At 39.7% G+C, this 20,501-nt stretch overlaps 1 protein-coding gene across 3 annotated transcripts in view; it reads left to right on the top strand.

Moving 5' to 3' along the window:
• Nucleotides 1-10,244: 10,244 nt before the first annotated feature.
• The window catches only part of BRAF (B-Raf proto-oncogene, serine/threonine kinase), a 158,697-nt gene continuing 148,440 nt past the window's right edge, over nt 10,245-20,501 (top strand). For all 3 annotated transcript variants that reach the window (XM_061165935.1, XM_061165934.1, XM_061165936.1), the window contains exon 1: nt 10,245-10,385. In XM_061165935.1, the coding sequence (XP_061021918.1) occupies nt 10,245-10,385 (141 nt within the window). The remainder of the gene's footprint in view (nt 10,386-20,501) is intronic.

Genomic DNA, 20,501 nt, shown 5'->3' with positions numbered 1-20,501 from the left:
GCACTCATTTCATATGCTAGCAAAGTAATGCTCAAAATTCTCCAAGCTTGGCTTCAACAGTATGTGAACCCAGAGCTTCCAGATGTTCAAGCTGAATTTAGAAAAGGCAGAGGAACCAGAGATCAAATTGCCAACATCCGCTGGATCATTGAAAAAGCAAAAGAAGTCCAGAAAAACATCTACTTCTGCTTCATTGACTATGCTAAAGACTTTGACTGTGTGGATCACAATAAACGGTGGAAAATTCTGAAAGAGATGGGAATAACAGACCACCTCACCTGCCTCCTGAGAAGTCTGTATGCAGTCAAGAAACAACAGTTAGAACCAGACATGGACCAATGGACTGGTTCAAAATTGGGAAAAGAGAATGTCAAGGCTGTATATTGTCACCCTGCTTATTTAACTTCTGCGCAGAGTACATCGTGGGAAATGCCAGGCTGGATGAAGTACAAGCTGGAATCAGGATTGCTGGGAGAAATATCAATAACCTCAGATATGCAGATGATATCACCCTTATGGCAGAAAGCGAAGAGGAACTAAAGAGCCTCTTGATGAAGGTGAAAGAGGAGCATGAAAAAGATGGGCTTAAAACACAACATTCAAAAAACAAAGATCATGGCATCCAGTCCCGTCATTTCATTGCAAATAGATGGGGAAACAATGGGAACAGTGAAAGATTTTATTTTGGGGGGCTCCAAAATCACTGCAGATGGTGACTGCAGCCATGAAATTAAAAGACATTTGTTCCTTGGAATAAAAGCTATGACAAACCTAGACAGCATGTTAAAAAGCAGGGACAATCTTTGCCAATGAAGGTCCATACAGTCAAAGCTATAGTTTTTCCAGCAGCCATGTATGGATGTTAGAGGTGGACCATAAAGAAAACTGAGCACCAAAGAATTGATGCTTTTGAACTGTGGTGTTGGAGAAGACTCTTTGAGTGTCTCTTGGACTGCAAGGAGATCAAACCAGTCAGTCCTAAAGGAAATCAATTCTGAATATTCATTGGAAGGACTGATGCTGAAACTGAAGCTCCATTACTTTGGCCACCTGATGCACAGAACTGACTCGTTGGAAAAGACCCTGATGCTGGGAAAGATTGAAGGCAGGAGAAGGGGACAACAGAGCATGAGATAACTGGATGGCATCACCAACTCAAAGGACATGAGTTTGAGCAAGTTCTGGGAGATGGTGAAGGACAGGGAAGCCTGGTGTGCTGCAGTCCAGGAGGTTGCAAAGAGTCAGATATAACTGAGCGACTGAACAACAACAACAACAACACTTACATAGCAGCAAGTTTTTACACAACTGATATACTTATTAGCATATATTTTTCTAATTGTATCATTTCTTCTCTTATATTAACTAACATATAGTCTTTTAAAAATTATAGAATGTCTATGTGTGTGTATATATATATATGTGTGTGTGTATGTATTTCCCCCCCTAAATCTTATGTTAGTACTACTACATTCCAATTAAATACAACACCACAGCGTTCTTCTTCAAATTCCCCTACTCCATGTGTGTTTCTACTTTTTCCACAGTATGAACCCAGATTCCCAGTAGCAATATATGTACTCATTTGCTCTATGCTGCAATAACTACAAACTGTTTCAGAATTACAAAACCAAGATTACTACCAATAATAAATCTAAATAAAGATTTATTTGCAATTAATTTTGTGTTTAGACTCTTTTCCAGTAAGTACCTAATTAGAAGCAGAAGCACTAGGAAATGTAAATAATTTATTTACATTAGGGATTTGATATTATGCAACTGTGGATCTGGGTAGACAGTCTATGTGAGACCAGTGTTTCTGGGTCTACTGCTGGAAACCATGGGGAGGGACTGCAATATAAGTCAAACTCTCACCACCCAGGGCTCTCATGACAACTCCCATCATGGACATCCTGTAGGAGAAGACAGTGCTCTCCACCACAATTAAAAGTGCACTCCATAGAAATGGTAGCAGTTATTGGCATTTCTGGCTTATGAAAGAGAGCCACCAAAGAGCTCTAAAAGTTACCCTCACAAATTCATTTCTTACATCTTTGGTGAAGAGACTTTGGACCCTCTCATGGGATAGATGTACCCTCTTATGGAAGTCCATGAATCAAAATAAACTGGACTTGGTCAAGCAGAGAACATCACTATATTAGGAATCAGTGAACTAAAATGGATGGGAAAGGGCAAACTTAATTCAGATGACCATTATATCTACTACTGTGGGCAAGAATCCCATAAAAGAAATGGAGTAGTCAACAAAAGAGTCTGAAATGCAGTACATGGATGCAGTCTAAAAAATGACAGAATGATTTTGGTTATTTCCAAGCTTCCCAGGTGGCTCAGACGGTAAAGAGTCTGCCTGCAATTTCGGAGACCCACGTTCGATCCCTGGTTGGGAAGATCCCCTGGAGAAGAAAATGGCAAACCACTCCAGTATTCTTGCCTGGAAAATCCCATGTACGGAAGAACCTGGCTATAGTCCATGGGATCACAAAGAGTCGGACATGACTGAGCGACTTCAATAAAAAGATTTTAAAAAAGGCCAACCATTCAATATCACAGTTATCCAAACATATGCCCCTACCACAGATGCTGAAGAAGCTGAAGTTGACCAGATCTATGAAGACCTACAAGGCCTTCTAGAACTAACAGAAAAAAAGAGGTCTTTTCCATCATGGGGGATTGGAATGCAAAAGTAGGGACTCAAGAGATACCTGGACTAACATGTAAGTTTGGCGATGGTGTACAAAATGATGCAGGGTAAAGACTAACAGAGTCTTGACAAGAAAACACACTGGTCATAACAAACACCCTTTTCCAACAAACCAAGAGATGATGCTACACATGGACATCACCAGATGGTCAATACTGAAATCAGACTGATTATGTTCTTTGCAGTCGAAGATGGAGAAGCTCTATGCAGTCAGCAAAAACAAGACCTAGAGCTAACTGACTATGGCTCAGATGATCAGCTCCTTGTTGCAAAATCTAGGCTCAAATTGTAGAAAGTAGGGAAAACCACTAGGCCATTCAGATATGACCTATATCAAATTTCTAATGATTATATAGTGGAGGTGACAAATAGATTCAAGGGATTAGATCTGGTAGATAGAGTGCCTGAAGAACTGTGGATGGAAGTTTGTAACACTGTGCAGGAGGCAGTGACCAAAACCATCCCAAAGAAAAATAAATGTAAGAAAGAAAAGTGGTTATCTGAGGAGATTTTACAAATAATTGAGGAAAGAAGAGAAGTGGAAGGCAAGGGAGAAAGGGAAAGATATATCTAACTGAATATAGAGTTCCAGGAAAGAGCAAGGAGAAATATGAAAGCCTTCTAAAGTGAACAATGCAAAGAAATAGAGGAAAACAATAGAATCAGAAACACTAGAGATCTCTTCAAGAAAACTGGAGACATCAAGTGAACATTTTATGTAAGAATGGGCACTATAAATGGCAGACGCTATAAGGACCTAACAGAAGCAGAACAGATCAAGAAGTGGTGACAAGAATACAGAGAAAAGAACTGTACAAAAAAGGTCTTAAAGACTCAGATAACCATGATGGTGTGGTCACTCACCTGGAGCCAGACATCCTAGAGTGTGAAGTCAAGTGGACTTTAGAAAGCATTACTATGAATAAAGCTAGCGAAGATGACAGAAGTCCAGCTGAGCTATTTCAAATCCTAAAAGATGATGCTGTTAAAGTGCTGCACTCAACATGTCACCAAATTTGGACAACTCAGCAGTGGCCACAGGATTGAAAAAGTTCAGTTTTCATTCCAATCCCAAAGAAAAGCAATGCCAAAGACTTTTCAAATTACCACATAACTGCGCTCATTTCACATGCTAGCAAGGTTATTCTCAAAATCCTTCATGCTAGACTTCAGTAATATGTGAACTGAGAACTTCCAGATGTACAGCCTGAATTCTGAAGAGGCAGAGGAACCAGAGATCAAATTGCCAACATCCACTGTATTATGAAGAAAGCAAGGGAATTACAAAAAACATCTACTTCTGCTTCACTGACTAAGCTAAAGTCCTTCCTTGACTGTGTGGATTACAAAAAACTGTGGAAAATTCTTAAAGAGACGGGAATACCAGACCATCTTACCTGCCTCCTGAGAAACCTGCATGGGTGTCAAGAAGCAACAGTTAGAACTGGACATGGAACAACGGACTGGTTCCAAATTGGGAAAGGAATATGACAAGGCTGAATGGTGTCACTCTGCCTATTTAACTTATATGTAGAGTACATCATGCAAAATATCAGGCTGGATAAATCGAAAGCTGGAATTCAGACTGATGGCAGAAATGTCAACAACCTTAGCTATGCAGGTGATTCACTCTAATGGCAGAAAGTGAAAAGGAACTAAGGAGCCTCTTGATGAGGGTGAAAGAGGACAGTGAAAAGGCTGGCTTAAAACTCAACATTCAAAAATCTAAGATCATGGCATCCTGTCCCATCACTTCATGGCAAACAGAAGGAAAAAAGTGGAAGCAGTAACAGATTTTACTTTCTTGGGCTCCAAAATCACTGTGGATGTTGACTACAGCCATGAAATTAAAACATGCTTGCTCCTTGGAAGAAAAGCTATGACAAACCTAGACACCATATTAAAAAGCAGAGACATCACTTTGCAAACAAAGGTCTGTATAGTCAAAGGTATGGTTTTCCAGTAGTCATGTACAGATATGAAAGTTGGACCATGAAAAAGGCTGGGCATTAGGGAACTGATGCTTTCGAACTTGGTGCTGGAGAAGACTCTTGAGAGTCCCTTGGACAGCAAGGAGATCAAACCAGTCAATCCTAAAGGAAATCAACCCTGAATATTCATTGGAAGGACTTATCCTGAAGCTCCAATACTTTGGCCACTGACATGAAGAATCGACTCATTGGAAAAGACCCTAATGCCGGGAGAGATTGAAGGCAAAAGGAGAAGGGGCCAGCAGAAGCTGACATGGTTAGATAGCATCATTGACTCAATGGACATAAATCTGATCAAACTGGAAGATAGTGGAGGACAGAGGAGGCTGGCATGCTGCAGTCCATGGGGGTCACAAAGACTTGGACAGGATTTAGTGACTGACCAACAACAATGGGATATGCTTAAGGAGATGGTCAGCAGGTCTTAAAGGATATAAGAGGATTCTGGGAAACAGGTCCAGTTGAGATAATTTAACACAGTAAATCCACCATAGTCTCCAGTCAGGAAATGAATTAATCATTTTATCTGTATGTGTGTTAGTCGTTCAGTTGTGTCTGACTCCTTACAGCCTCATGGAGTATAGCCCTCCAGGCTCCTCTGTCCATGGAATTCTCCAGGCAAGAATACTGGAGTGGGTTGCCTTTCCTTTCTCAAGGGGCATCTTCCTCAACCAGGGATTGAACCCAGATCTCCTACATTGCAGGCAGATTCTTTACCATCGGAGCCACCAGGAAAGCCCTTTCTCCATATAGTGATGTTATTAATTTGATGTGAAATTAGATTTAGTTTTTTAGATTGTACTTTTTCATTTATTTACAGTCATAAAGTAAAACCATATTAAAAGGTATACTCAGGTAACTCAGGGAAGTCCTGCTCCCACCAAATCTCCTCCACCCTGCTATGACCCATTCCTTATCAGGTACTATTTTCAATATATAGATATAATTTCCCATATCTGATATGGAAAGCTACACCTATACCTTGAAATAAAAGCAATCGTTAAAAATTCAGCACCCCATATTACCAAATTCACAAAGAATGTTCCAAAGAGCTCTATCTAATTAACAAGACCAAGGATAGTATAAGCAAGATGTTATAAGATTAAATAACATATTTATATAAATGTCCTGTTAAATGTTAGAATATAATATTTAACAAATTTCATGAATTAAAAAGCAAGATCTTCCTTCAAGAGTTACAAGTCTGAGAAACAGAATTTCAGCGGAAGAGATGACCAATGCTAAAATGACTGAAAACCTAGACTTGATGTAATAACATTTTATTTAAAAAACAACAAAAGTTTTTTTGTTGACTGTAAGCTTCCTATGTAAGAATAACGGGGTGGGGTTGCTTATATGATTTTTTTATAATATTAACAAATGCATGGTTCCTAGATTATTGCAATGAGAGAGTCTATTCTTTGTTAGTTGGACCAAATCTGGAACAGTGTTTAATTCACAGGACCACGTTTTAAGAGGAACATTGAAAAGAGTACACAGAAAGAAGAGAAAAATGCCTTCAGAGAACTTCCTTCAAATATTTGAAAGCAGTTACACAGAATAAGAAACAGATTCATCCTGTGTTCTTCTATAAGGCAAAACTTAGATCAGGATATAGATGTCACAAAGAGGAGGATTTCAAGTTATAGTTGAATAGAGTATTGTATTACTGAAGTCTCCCTCACTAAAGTATCTGAGGAGATTCTAAAACTCTAGAGATGAGATTCAAAGTGTCTCTCAGCAGGAACATTTTGCTGAATCAATTCTCTGCTTCTATTTTCTATGTGCACCTAAATACTTACGAGAGTAATCTACTATTAAACAACACAGGAAGTATTATTTGTAATGATGACCTTGATTAATAAAGAAAATATTAAACTGTGATTAGCTATACAGCACTGAACATGGTTGGAGTTTCTAAGCTTCCTAGAAGCCTTTTACCAGATTTCAGTATGACAACACTCATGAGGGATGAGACCTGGGTGGTTAAGTCTGGCTGATGGATGGGACTATTCAGTGTCTATTGAAATGCAGGTTTCAGGATAGAATCACCAGTTGGAAACAAACACACAGTCAGGGAAGAGAGGGTCAGACATAGCAGCAAGGCTTTGTAACACTGTCTCAGTCATCCACTGGAGCAATGTTCTGAGTAGTGTATTTCACCTAGATTGTTTTCCAGCATTCTGTGGAAACATGAATGTTGAAGGGGGAAAGGGGATGTGCATGTGTGCTCAGTCATGTTCAACTCTTTGTGACCCCAAGCGGATGGTGAGCAAAAGCTAAAAGAACTGTGTTGATTAAAATGTCTGCAAGACTATAGAAGGCAAGATAATACTGCTTTGATGCCCATATGGCATGCTATAACACAAAAGGGAGGTGTTATTTCTGTTTCTGCTCAACACAAACTGGCTTGGCTCATTACAGTCTCCGAGAACACAGTGTCACTGTTTTGTGTAGAGGGTTTCAGCACATCACCACTGTCTATGTCAGCACTGAGATTTAGGGGGAAATGTCCAAGACGAGAGAGGCTGTGTCCAAAGACCAAGGACCTGCATTTATTTTTGCAAACAGTGGAGGCCTCCAAATCTAAAGAAAGAAGGTAAAGTCTTCAAAAAAAAAAAAAAAAAAAGAAGGTAAAGGCTTCTTCATGACCATACTGAGGTATGTCTTGGCAATTCTCTGTAATTAAAGGGGGAGAGTGTAAGTGTAGAATCCCCTCTGGAGAAGGTGAGGGTAGGTAGCCATTTCTACAGAGCAGCTAGTTCATTATTCTAAACATGATCTGTCTGAAATGAAATATATCTGTAAATTCTTCGGCATGTCTTTCATTGAATTTGGGAAGGATTTCGTGACACCCGTATCCAATAAAATGTAGCAGAAGTGATGCTGTGTGACTTTGGAAGCTAGGTCATAAAACGCAATACAGTTTCCACCTTGCTTACAGGAACCTGAGGGTATAGAGCCCTCAGCCGCCTTGTTAGAAGTCTCAATACCCTGAGGCAGCCATGCTAGGAGGAAGCTCAGGCCACCTGAAGAGAGGAATTCTGGCTGACTGCCCTAGTTATGGTCCCAGCTTTAACCATCAGAGATAGAAGGAAATCAGCTTCCTGATGATTCCAGTTCCTCACCACTGAGACACCTCCAGGCAGTCAATCTTCCCAGTCGAGGTCACAAACATCATGGGGCAGAAATAAGCCATGTCTGCTATGCCTTGCCTGAATTCTGACTGAGAGGGTGACTATATTTTATAAAGGGCAAACCTATTAAGTTTGATCCTCACAATGATACAGATTGACAGGACTGGCATTATCATTACCCTCATTTTAGAGACTGAAAGAACAGCAAACAGGGATTTGCGCTTACTAGCCTTGAGATTATATAGCCAAGATGTGGCATGCTGACACCAAAATACTAATCTTTGGATTCCAAAGTTTATGCTTTCCACTATATTTTCCCATCTGGATTCTGTGGGTCTTTAGAACGGCTTAGGGAAATCAAAGAAGATATATCCAGAATTTGATGATGAAGTCAGAAAATACTAAATAAACAAAAGCTAACAAGAATAAATATTAAATGGACGAGATACCCCATTCTGTGGAGAAAAAATAGGAGATGATCTACAGAGTGTGGCAGATAAAGAAGGTTATACTTTAAAATGCAACCAATGGAAAAAAATCCTGGAGTTTTAATGCTATGAAGAAGTGAGATAATGATGTAATATTTCTAGGGGTTGATTTTTTAAAAAATGAAATAGGACAGGACTATTAGAGAATATAAACTCTGCCAATTGTATTTCTGATGGTATCGAGGGGGAAAGGTGCTATGATTGGCTGCTGGTTCCATGTTCCTCTGCTTAGAATTCCTTATAGTAAAGTATGGCATTTTAGACTTGTATAGCTCAATGACATTATCCTTTACCATCATCCTCTACCATCATCCTCATTTACACTACTTTGTCAAGCCATCTTTTGATTTAAATTTAGTGTCTCAAAGAGACTTCTCTACTTAGAAGAAAAGTACAGAGAATACTATGCTCATTCGATAGGTGGTATTCTAATTTTTCCCTATTGTCCCCTATTTTTCAATGTAGGGGAATATTAGCATTCTGATTAAACAAGAAGCCTCACACAGAAGTCCTTACCTTGGGAGTAATGATCAGCTCCTGGGCTCATATTGACTCTATCGATATACACAGACATCCTGCATCAGATGTCAATAGGACAGTCTTCTATCTCCTGAACCATGGTGAATACAAGAAGGTCACTGGTGACTTCCCCCCATGGGTAGTCCACTTAGAGCATACCATGACTTGATGCTTAGGTTATTTTGTGATTACCTGTAACCCATCAGGAGTTCACAGTAATTCTCACTGCTTCTCACTCTGATTTTTCCCTTTCTTAAGTTTTTTCCCCAGCATATTTCCTTCTTGTCACATAAATGTATTTTTTAATAATAAGCCAGATTTAACGAATTCCAATCTATAATTAGACCTCTCAAAGGTAATTTACCTCTCCTCTCGTTTCCACGCATATTTTGCATAGAGAATGCCTTGGGCTATTCTGTTTATGAACTGCACAAAAGTATTTAAAATATTTTGAATGATTTTCTTGAAAATTAAATGATTCAAGTTTGGAAGCTTCAGATGTCCAGAATGCTCCATGCCTTGTGCAGGCCCTAGTGCATGGGAAGTGATCCACTTCCATTTGTTAAATGAACGAATCTGGAAAACGAAAAACAGACTAAAACATTTCATTCCTAAACGATGGTAAGAAAAAAAAAAAAAAAGCTTTTGCACTTCCCTTTAGACCCGCTTTGACAGGCCAAATCCTTTAATGAAAAGGATCCAAGCATCATTCTGGTAACCTGGCTTTTCCTAAATATATTTCTATCAAATTCTGCTTGGCTGTAGCAACCTCGGGGTTTCGAGTCTTATTTTTATGACTCGGAGACGTTCGTTATAATGATAATAGAAATAACACAGTAGTATGGGCTTTCCGCCTTCCTCCCTCTAGGATTTCAACTTCTTCTCCAATCTCCTCTTCGAGTAAATCCGACAACACAGAATAGGTTTAGGACTGAGGAGAAGAGAATTAATCGGAGCCATGGAAACGGCCGAGCGGAGGAAACGTGGGAGAGGAGGGTGGGCAGGAGGGGTAGGCACCCTCCCCTGAGGACGGCGCGAGGGCGCTCCGAGGATCACGTCACGCACCTCAGGTGACGTCACGACCGTGACACGCGGGTGACGCCGTTGCCGCGGCGACTTCCAGTCGTCTCCGCCCCCTGCCCCCGCCCCACCCCCCACCCCCGGCCTAGCGTCCTTCCCCCAATCCCCTCAGGCTCAGCTGCGCCGGGGGCCGCAGGCCGGTTCCCGAGGTGGCCCAGGCGCCCTCCCATCGCCGACACCGCCCGGGCCGCCCGGGCCGTCCCTCCCTGCCGCCCCCCGTCCTCCGCCTCCGCTTCCCCCCGCCCTCCGCCTCCCTTCCCCCTCCCCGCCCAGCAGCGGTCGCTTGGGCCCGGCTCTCGGTTATAAGATGGCGGCGCTGAGCGGCGGCGGCGGCGGCGGCGGCGGCGGCGGCGGCGCGGAGCAGGGCCAGGCTCTGTTCAACGGGGACATGGAGCCCGAGGCCGGCGCCGCGGCCTCTTCGACTGCGGACCCCGCCATTCCTGAGGAGGTGAGTGCCGGCGCACCCTGCACCCCTCCGGTCTCGGGGCTCGGCTAACTAGGGTTTATTTTGGGGGAAAGAGGTGGCGGTGGGGGCTCCGGTTGCCCTCAGCCACCTTCTCCTCGGGGCTCTGCGGGCTGAGAGACTGGCTTTCCCCACCTGTCCCTCCCCGCCAGGCAGGAGCTCGCTACGTAAACACACACAATGGCCCAGGGGGGTTTCCCTGATCCGCGCTCTGGGCTTGAGGGATTCGGGCAGCGGTGGTGGAGCAGGAGGCTATCAATAGGGGGCGAGACTCGGGGTTGGTCCGAGAAGGTCAAGGCTGGCTGAAGGTAGCCAGCCTCGCATCTCCTGGATGTTTTCTTTATTTTTGGTGGTGGTGGTGGGAGAGCTGGGGCCGGCATCCTGGTGAAATATGTGGGTTAGTAGCCGGGGCCGGGACCCCAGCCCGAGTTAACGTTGTGTGTAATTATTACATGGTCACGGTGAATATGGGCGCATCATTCTCTAACTCTCCCCGACTCTGCCCCTTTTCAGGCCGCTGCGCTCCCTCCGCTTCTCTACTTGTTAGGGCGGAGGGGAGGGTTTCTCGTCACCTGTTTTAACCAGCTAATGGTTTTGATCTAGCCTCTACTTTTTCAATCCTAAGTGCCAGTGTTTCCCTTCTTTCTCCCATCCCGACCTCAGACCCCCGGTTCCTAATGTTTGTCAGTGTCGCCAGCTGGTAATCCCTATCCCAATTCCACCTGCCTCCCCGCTCCTTTGCCAGTGGTCGGACCTGCCTGCTCCTAACCTCAGTTTCTACTTAAGACGATTTTTTGCACCCCTCTCGTCTTAGTCTTGTTGAGGCCCTATACTTCATTCCCCTGCTCCGTAACATGTTACGGTCACAAATCCTTCTGGACACTTTGGAACTGCTTACTTTCTGAATCCTGATGCTGTCAAGATTCCGTCAGATTTCACTTGCTTTCCTGGCACCTTTTAGTCCGTCATCCATTGTGCATCCATACCTCTTTGTTTATTCCTACCTGTGGTTTTTAAATAGGTGTGATTGATTTCTTTCTGTCCCATTTTTTTCTTTTACTTTTTCTTCTTTAGTCCTTCCATCTCTCAGCCACTGTTTATTTTAGTCTCTTATCACCTTGTCAGATTACTTTCTTTACATTTTGGTTTTTATTATGTAAAATGTTTTGTATTACATAAAATAATACACTTTATTATGCTTTCCAAATAATGAGATAATGTATGGTATGATAACTGTGCTTTATAATTATTGATTAGATAATGTGATTTAACGCCATTGACTTTGCTCAAAGTTCTTTCCTTCGTACTACAGCACTTACATTTTATTTCCCAATTCTCATAATGTCTCATTCTGTCTTCTGTCTATGCAATCCTCTTTTTCCTGCTTCATCATCTTTACTTTGAGATTCATCCCATGTGCTCGCTCTATTCAGTATCAGTTTGTTCACAATACTATTTGTTTTTCATTCTCTTACACCACTTGCATCTGTGCCCAAGATTCATTCTGTACTATCATTTGATTTCGTCTTAAATTCTCATTTGTATATATCTATAAATATGTATTATAAAAAATAATGGGCATGGGTTATGAATTGTAATTTTCTGATTGTAACATTGTTTTTGTTGAGAGCTTTGTTTCCGAATTATATAAATATCTCTATATAGATATATGTGATATGTGTATGTATATGTGTGTGTGTTTGTGTGTATCCTTTACACCACTTCCCAGTTACTTTTCTGTTTGCATTTCTGCTCAGATCAGTTTCCTCTAATATCTGTTCATTTCCCCTAGTTTCTTGAATTTTAAGGATAGTGGTCATCCCTTCTTCCATTTCCTAGTTCATTCTGTTTTCCTTGTCCCCAATTGCCATTCATTTGCTTTGTTTCCTGGCTTTTGGTACTTAACTTGCTGAGGCTTCCTCTTGTCTTCCCCACACCTCCACATTCCTTCTTATTTATAAACAACTTTGTTCCGTTGACATGGAAATTTATTTTTAGAATACATTGTTTTTAATGGATAAATAGTTGGGGTCACATCTGCTGTCTATTTTTTCCACAAATCGGATATGCCTTTGTCTTACTCCTCACAGGTGCCTCTAGGCTTACTTTACTTTGTAGCGCTTGTGTGGTTTTGTTGAATTGCATCCCAAAGAATGGTAAGATTAATGGGGCTTCCCTGGTGTGTCAGATGTTAAAGAATCTGTGTGCAAGGCAGGAGACCTGGGTTGGATCCTTGGGTCCGGAAGGTCCCCTGGAGAAGGGAATGGCCACCCACTCCAGTGTTCTTGTCTGGAGAATTCCATGGACAGAACCTGGCAGGCTACAGTCCATGAGGTCACAGGGTCAGACCCAACTGATGACTGACACTTTCTCTTTCTATGAAATGGTATTTCTGATTGTAACATTATTTTCGTTGAGAACTTTGTTTCAAAATTATTAGAACAGTTTGCAGTGATATAGAGACATTTTCTGTTAAGTACAATGTCTGCTATTTTATTTGAAAGGACCAGATTGTTTTAGCTCTATTCTGAAGATTCTGACTCAGTAGGTGAAAGCTAGGGCCATGAGTTTCTGTATTTGGCACATTTCCTGGGCAGTTCTCATGTGCCAATACTTGAGAACTTCTAGGCTAGATGAATTCAAGTTTAAATTGGTAATAATTGGAAAAGATATTAGTACCTCTTGAAACCATAACTATACTCTTAACTAATTTTCAGTAGAAGTGTTTCCCCTAGCCTCCTCCACCCAAGTTTTTATGGCTAGTGATGAATAGTAGTTTTTCCTCCATATTTTTTTATAAGAGCTTATAATAAATGTATTTGACTGGGGGAGGGGAGAGTAAAGGGTTAAAAACAAATCTCTTTTCAATATAAATATCGATGTTATGGGTGATAGAATAAATTCCTCCAAAATATAATTTTAAATTATAAGTTGGCTTACTGTCATCTTTTAAACTGTCTTCCTTATATGCTCTTAAGGAGATAATGTTATGATTCTCAAGTGCATAGAATGAAATGAAAAAAAGTGTCTAAAGAATTACCTTACTTGACAGTAAAATACAGATTTTTTAAAGCTTCTCAGAGGAAAAACACATTTATTATTGAAAAATTAGAAAAATATAAGTGCAAAAAATTTTGGAAAATTATCTGTAATCTTGTCCCTAAGATATAATTACTATAAAAAGTTTTAGTATGTATACATACACTCTTTTATGCTTGCATAATGTATGTGGTTTTGTAATATTTTTAAACAGCATCAAAAAAGATTTAACATATAGTGTGATTTTAACAATTTTTATATTGTTTTTAATTTTAAAAATTTTATTGTCAGACATCTTGAACATAGAATGTAGATTTATGTTGGTAAGTGAACAAATTTCATGTCCTGTAAGTATTACTTTGTAGAAGCTCAAAATAGAGTATTCTAATAAATTACAGGAGCTTATTAAATATTTATCAGATAAATGTGCTTTTACTTTTGGCATTAACATTTACTTCTGACCATTTATATTTCCCTGATACTACTTTCTTTCTATGACCATATGGTATAGTATGGGACATTATGACAAGATGGTATAAAAATTTTTTTATTTGTTTATTTTTTTTTATTGTGGTGTTTGCCATACATTGATTTTTTTTTTTTTAATGTGTTATGCCAGGGTATGATATTTATTAACCATTCCTCTTATGGTGTATTTTTGTAGAAAGGAGCCTCTTACAATCACATTACAATTAAGATTGTATTGTTTTCAAGATCTGTTATCACCAACCTTGGTTAAACTGTGTTATAATAATGCATTGACTAAGTAGTATTCTGGGATAGTATGTCCTTTATAATGAGGTTCAGTGTGTTAAAATAATTTTTATGAATCATGCCAAACCAGGTTGAGTTGCATCATACTTTTAAAAAGTGGTAGGCCCGCTAAACTTTGTGTTTCTACAGTTCTGACTTGCTGTATGAACTTGTTAAGATACATTTCAAAGTGGACAGAACATGCCTGTTAGTCAAAACCGTAAGATAACTGTGTGTCTTTGGTGTTTGCAGCATTCCCTTTCTGTAGTCTTTCTCTCATCATTTAATGAACTCCCTCCTTTAGGCACCACTCACCTCTTCTTTTATTTAGAAATTTTCTGACATCTGTCACTTACGCATGCTGACTATTAAAGGAATTGATAGTCAGTAAATGGACAAGAAAGAAACTTTGGAACTGAGTACTCGAATCCTTGAATGTAGTAAAACCTGAAAGCAACTTGATTTAATTGTATTTAGATAATAGGCTAGACAAATTATATTAAGACTATAGGCTAGAGAAGTCTGATTTATTTTGATTCCCTATTTCTGGCTTTACTGTTGAGGGAGCCGATCAGGTCATAACAAATGGAAACCTACGTTCTAGGAGTGCTAGGGAAGAAAGGGAGGGAGCTTTGTTAGCATTTGTATACTTTGTATGCTTTGTTAGTATTTTCTAAGACTTGATGCTTACCTTGTTGAAGAATGAGGCATTTATTTAGTGTTCTTTTTTCTACAACCATAAAGCTCTTTTTCTCCTTTAGAAATGCAAAAGTGCATTTTTCTCCTTGACATCTTGATATTAATTTAGCTGGTACTTAGTGAACGTTTTGTGTCAGCTTCCTCTTTTACGAAATTCAGTATGTTCCTGTGCTTCCTAAATTTCTGCCTCAAATTGTTATTCAGATAAACCTTTAGAGTCAGTGGCTTTTACTGAATTTTTCTTCCTCAGAAGTTGAATTGTTTTGAATCCTTTTACTCATTCTCTTTGTCTAGTTCATCTGAATTGGTTAGTCTGTAAAGTCAGGATCAGCAATAGTTATACAGCTTCTGAATTCAAAATGGATGAGCCTGTTGAGGAGCTTTTCTGTTTTGTAAACAATGCTTGCGTGGCCATAATGTTGTAGATAAGAACCAAAAATCTAGCCTTATTTCTTCTATTCCTTCCTTAAATATTTGGTGGCGGCATTGACATGTTCTGGGAAGTGGTTTTTATTTTTCAGCTTTCTTTTGTCTACCAGTCTAATTTACTATCATGCATAATTACCACGGTAGTCAGAAGAAACTTTTTTTTTTTTTCCATTTGTTTTTATTAGTTGGAGGCTAATTACTTTACAATATTGTAGTGGTTTTTGCCATACATTAACATGAATCAGCCACGGATTTACATGTATTCCCCATCCTGATCCCCCCTCCCACCTCCCTCCCCACCCCATCGCTCTGGGTCTTCTCAGTGCACCAGCCCTGAGAACTTGTCTCATGCATCCAACCTGGACTGGTGATCTGTTTCAAGACGAAACTCTTTAATACAGCCTCTACTCTAACATTAAGCAATTATTTTTCTCCCCTCTATCCTCTGAGATTATTTTGGTTTCCATGTTTTCTCTTGGGTTTAAAAAACTGTTATTCTTGTTTCTCCTCATATCAGGCTTGTGCTTATAAAGAGGCAAAGTGATGCTCAGTAACATTACATTTCTTTCTGGGTTCTGGGAATGCCCTTGATAAAGAATATAAAAATGGCTCTGAACTCAGTTAACTTTATATCTTCTGGAAGCTCTGTAACATGAAATGAAACATCATTTTTACTCTTGTAATATAGCTGCAATTATTGACAGCACTTTGGGGACAAATGTGCCATAAGATTGTGGTTTTCCGATTACTGTAGAGCTCTAGTACTATTTTTAAAAACACATTAGCACTGTAAGAAATATAGATTTTTGAGTTGTATCTTATAGTAACTTTAAATGGAGTACAATCTATAAAATTTTTGCATTACTGTGTTGTACACCTGAAACTAATATAATATTGTAAATCAACTATACCTCAGTTAAAAAAATAGTTTTTTAAAGAATTGGTGAATGAAACTCTATTAGATATGGTGCGCTTGGATTTTCTGTACCATTCAGTTCTCTTTTTTTAATGCTGCTCATAAAATCAGTTTGTTAGATTGACAACCACCTGGTTGCAACAGTTTGTTTTGAGGGTATCAAGGACCTTCTTCAGAGCTTACCTCAAGGCTTTATTTAGTCCCACTATACTGTAACTGTTGAAATTCTTCATTTATCTGCATTAGGCATTGATCTCCTTGAAAGAAAAGCAGTTGATGGCTGTAAAAATTTCAGAGCTACTGTGCATGGAAGAGAGATTTGTGCTGACATGAATCTTCCCAAGTGTAATAATCTGCGTAGAAGATTTTCAGCAACTTGTGTTTAAGGCAGCAGTCAGCTGACTTCTGTGTAAAGGGTCAAGTGGTAAATATTTTAGGCACTGTGGACCTAACTGCTCTGTCTCTGTTACAAGGACTGAGCACTCAATCATCGTACTGTAGCATGAAATCAGCTAATAGACTATGTAAATGAGTAAGTGTGACTGTGTTCCAATGAAACTTATTTACGGACACTGAAATTTGAATGTGTCATGAAATATTTTCTTCTTTTTTTTTTTTTTCATTGAAAAATGTAAAACATTTCTTGGCTTGTACAAAAAACAGCTGGGGTGGGGGACAGATTTAGTTCATGGGCCAAAGTTTTCTACTTAGTCTGATGGAGACTAAGTAGATCATATTTGAGGTTCTGAAGTTACGGTGTGATTTAGAGTTCTGTAAGTTTTTAAAAGTCAGGTTTATTGGGTTATAATTCACACATACTATAATGTACCATTTTAAACACACAACTTGATAAGTTTTGGCAAATGTGTATAGTCATGTAACTACTGCCACAATCAAGATAAAGAACATTTCCATCAAAACTTCCCTAATTCCTCTTTTCATTCATTTTCCTCGCTACACTACTGCCAGTTCTGACAAACACTGAACTGACTTCTAGCTTTGCCTTTTCCAAAGCATAAATGGGGAATCATACAGTATGTGTAACCTTGTATTTGGCGACTTTCATTTAGTTTGATTTTTTTTTTTTTTCATTTTTTTCTATTAGTTGGAGGCTAATTACTTTACAGTACTGTAGTGGTTTTTGCCATACATTGACATGAATCAACCATGGATTTACATTTGATCTTTTTTTAACTTGAATTTTTTTTCCCTCTAACTTAAGCTGCATAGAAGTTTGAAGTGTTTTGTTTTTGTTTTTTATTTTATGTGTGTATTTACGTCTTTGACTGCTTCAGGTCTTAGCTGGGGCACGCAGGCTTCTCACTGCCGCGTGGGCTCGCTGGTTCCGGTGTGTGAGCTCCGGAGTGCTGCACGCTCAGTAGTTGCGTTGCGTGGGCCGCGTTGCCATGGACCAGGGAGTGACCCGTGTCCCCTGCATTACAAGCTGAATTCTTAGCCACTGGACCACCAGGGAAGTCCCTAGTTTGGTATTTTTGAGATGGACTCATGTTGTTGGCATGTATCAGTAACTGGTTTCTGTTTATTGCTTAGTAGTAGCATATGGGTGTTGCACATTTATTTACCAGTTGATGGGTAGCAGAGTTCTTTCTAGTTTTCAGCAGTTATAAATAAGGTTGCCAAAAATGTTGGGTTCAGGTTTTTGTGTGGACGCTGGGTTTTTTATTTCTCTAGTAAGGAGCTAGAACTTGGATTAATGGGGCATATGGTAGGTGTATATTTAATTATATAGGAAACTGTCAAACTTTTCTAAAGCAATAGTACCATTTTGCATTGCCACTCACAAGGAATGAGAGTTCCAAACTTTATCCTTGTCAACACTTGGATTATTAGTCTTGTTAGTTTTAGCAGTTCTAATATGTATGCAGGAGTAGCTCATTGTGGTTTTAATTTGCGTTTTCCTAGAGATTAATGATATTTGACAGCTGTTTATATGCTTAGTTCCGTTTAGTTCAATCGATCAGTCGTGTCCGACTCTTCGTGACCCCATGAACTGCTGCATGGCAGGCCTCCCTGTCCATCACCAACTCCCAGAGTTTACCCAAACTCATGTCAGTTGAGTCAATGATGACATCCAACCATTTCATCTTCGGTTGTCCCCTTCTCCTTCTGCCCTCAATCTTTCCCAGCATCAGGGTCTTTGCAGATGAGTCAGCTCCTTACATCAGGTTGCCAAAGTATTGGAGTTTCAGCTTCAACATCAGTCCTTCCAATGAACACCCAGGACTGATCTCCTTTAGGATGGATTGGTTGGATCTCATTTCAGTCCAAGGGACTCTAAAAAATCTCCTCCAACACCACAGTTCAAAAGCATCAATTCTTTGGCATTCATCTTTCTTTATAGTTCAAGTCTCACACCCATACATGACTACTGGAAAAACCATAGCCTTGACTGGATGGACCTTTGTTGGTAAAGTAACATCTCTGCTTTTTAATATGCTGTCTAGGTTGGTCATAACTTTTCTTCCAAGAAGTAAGTGTCTTTTAGTTTCATGACTGCAGTCACCATCTGTAGTGATTTTGGAGCCCAAAAAAATAAAGTCTACCACTGTTTCTACTGTCTCCCCATCTATTTGCCATGAAGTGATGGGACCAGATGCCATGATCTTCGTTTTCTGAATGTTGAGCTTTAAGCCAACTTTTCACTCTCCTCTTTCACTTTCATCAAGAGGCTTTTTAGTTTGTCTTCACTCTCTGCCATAAGGGTGGTGTCATCTGCATATCTGAGGTTATTGATATTTCTCCTGGCAGTCTTGATGCCAGCTTGTGCTTCATCCAGCCTAACGTTTCTCATGATGTACTCTGCATATAAGTTAAGTAAGCAGGGTGACAATATACAGCCTTGACGTACTCTTTTTCCTATTTGGAACCAGTCTGTTGTTCCATGTCCACTTCTAACTGTTGCTTCCTGACCTGCATACAGATTTCTCAAGAGGCAGGTCAGGTGGTCTGGTATTTCCATCTCTTTCAGAATTTTCCACAGTTTACTGTGATCCACACAGTCAAAGGCTTTGGCATAGTCAATAAAGCAGAAATAGATGTTTTTCTGGAACACTGTTGCTATTTCTGTGATATGATGGATGTTGACAATTTGATCTCCGGTTCCTCTGCCTTTTCTAAAAGCAGCTTGAACATCTGGAAGTTCACGGTTCATGTATTGTTGAAGCCTGGCTTGGAGAATTTTGAGCATTACTTTCCTAGCGTGTGAGATGAATGCAATTGTGCGGTAGTTTGAGCATTCTTTGGCATTGCCTTTCTTTGGGATTGGAATGAAAACTGACCTTTTCCAGTCCTGTGGTCACTGCTGAGTTTTCCAAATTTGCTGGCATATTGAGTGCAGCACTTTCACAGCATCATCTTTTAGGATTTGAAATAGCTCAACTGGAATTCCATCACCTCCACTAGCTTTGTTCATAGTGATGCTTTCTAAGGCCCACTTGACTTCACATTCCAGGATGTCTGGCTCTAGTGAGTGATGACACTATTGTGATTATCTGGGTCATGAAGGTCTTTTTTGTATAGTTCTTCTTTGTGTTCTTGCCACCTCTTCTTAACATCTTCTGCTTCTGTTAGGTCCATACCATTTCTGTCCTTTATTGAGTGCATCTTTGAATGAAATGTCCCCTTGGTATCTCTAATTTTCTTGAAGAGATCTCTAGTCTTTCCCATTTTATTATTTTCCTCTGTTTCTTTGCACTGATCACTGAGGATGGCTTTCTTATCTCTCCTTGCTTTTCTTTGGAACTCTGCATTCAAATGGATCTTTCCTTTTCTCCTTTGCTTTCCACTTCTCTTCTTTTCACAGCTATTTGTAAGGCCTCCTCAGACAGCCATTTTGCTTTTTTGCATTTCTTTTTCTTGGGGATGTTCTTGATCCCTTTCTTCTGTACGATGTCACAGACCTCTGACCATAGTTCATCAGGCACTCTGTCTACCACATCTAGTCCCTTAAATCTATTTCTCATTCAGTTACTCATATATTTTCTTTGGTAAAGTAGCCATTCAGATCTTTTTATGTAGTATTTGCCTTCTTATTATGGAGTTGTAAGAATGTTGTATACATAACCTGGATACAAGTTCTTTGTTTCAGACATGTATTTTGTACATGCCTCCCAGTCTGTGGCTTGTCTTTTCATTTTCCTAAATGTTCTTTGAAGAGTAGAAATTTTGTTTTTGATGAAATAAAATTTATCAGTTTTTTCTTTTATGTTTCATGCATTCTGTGTCCTGCCCAGTGTATATTTGCT

The sequence above is a fragment of the Dama dama genome, chromosome 18 (genome assembly GCF_033118175.1).
Source record: "Dama dama isolate Ldn47 chromosome 18, ASM3311817v1, whole genome shotgun sequence".
NCBI lineage: Eukaryota > Metazoa > Chordata > Mammalia > Artiodactyla > Cervidae > Dama > Dama dama.
This window is presented reverse-complemented; position numbering and strand designations above follow the sequence as displayed.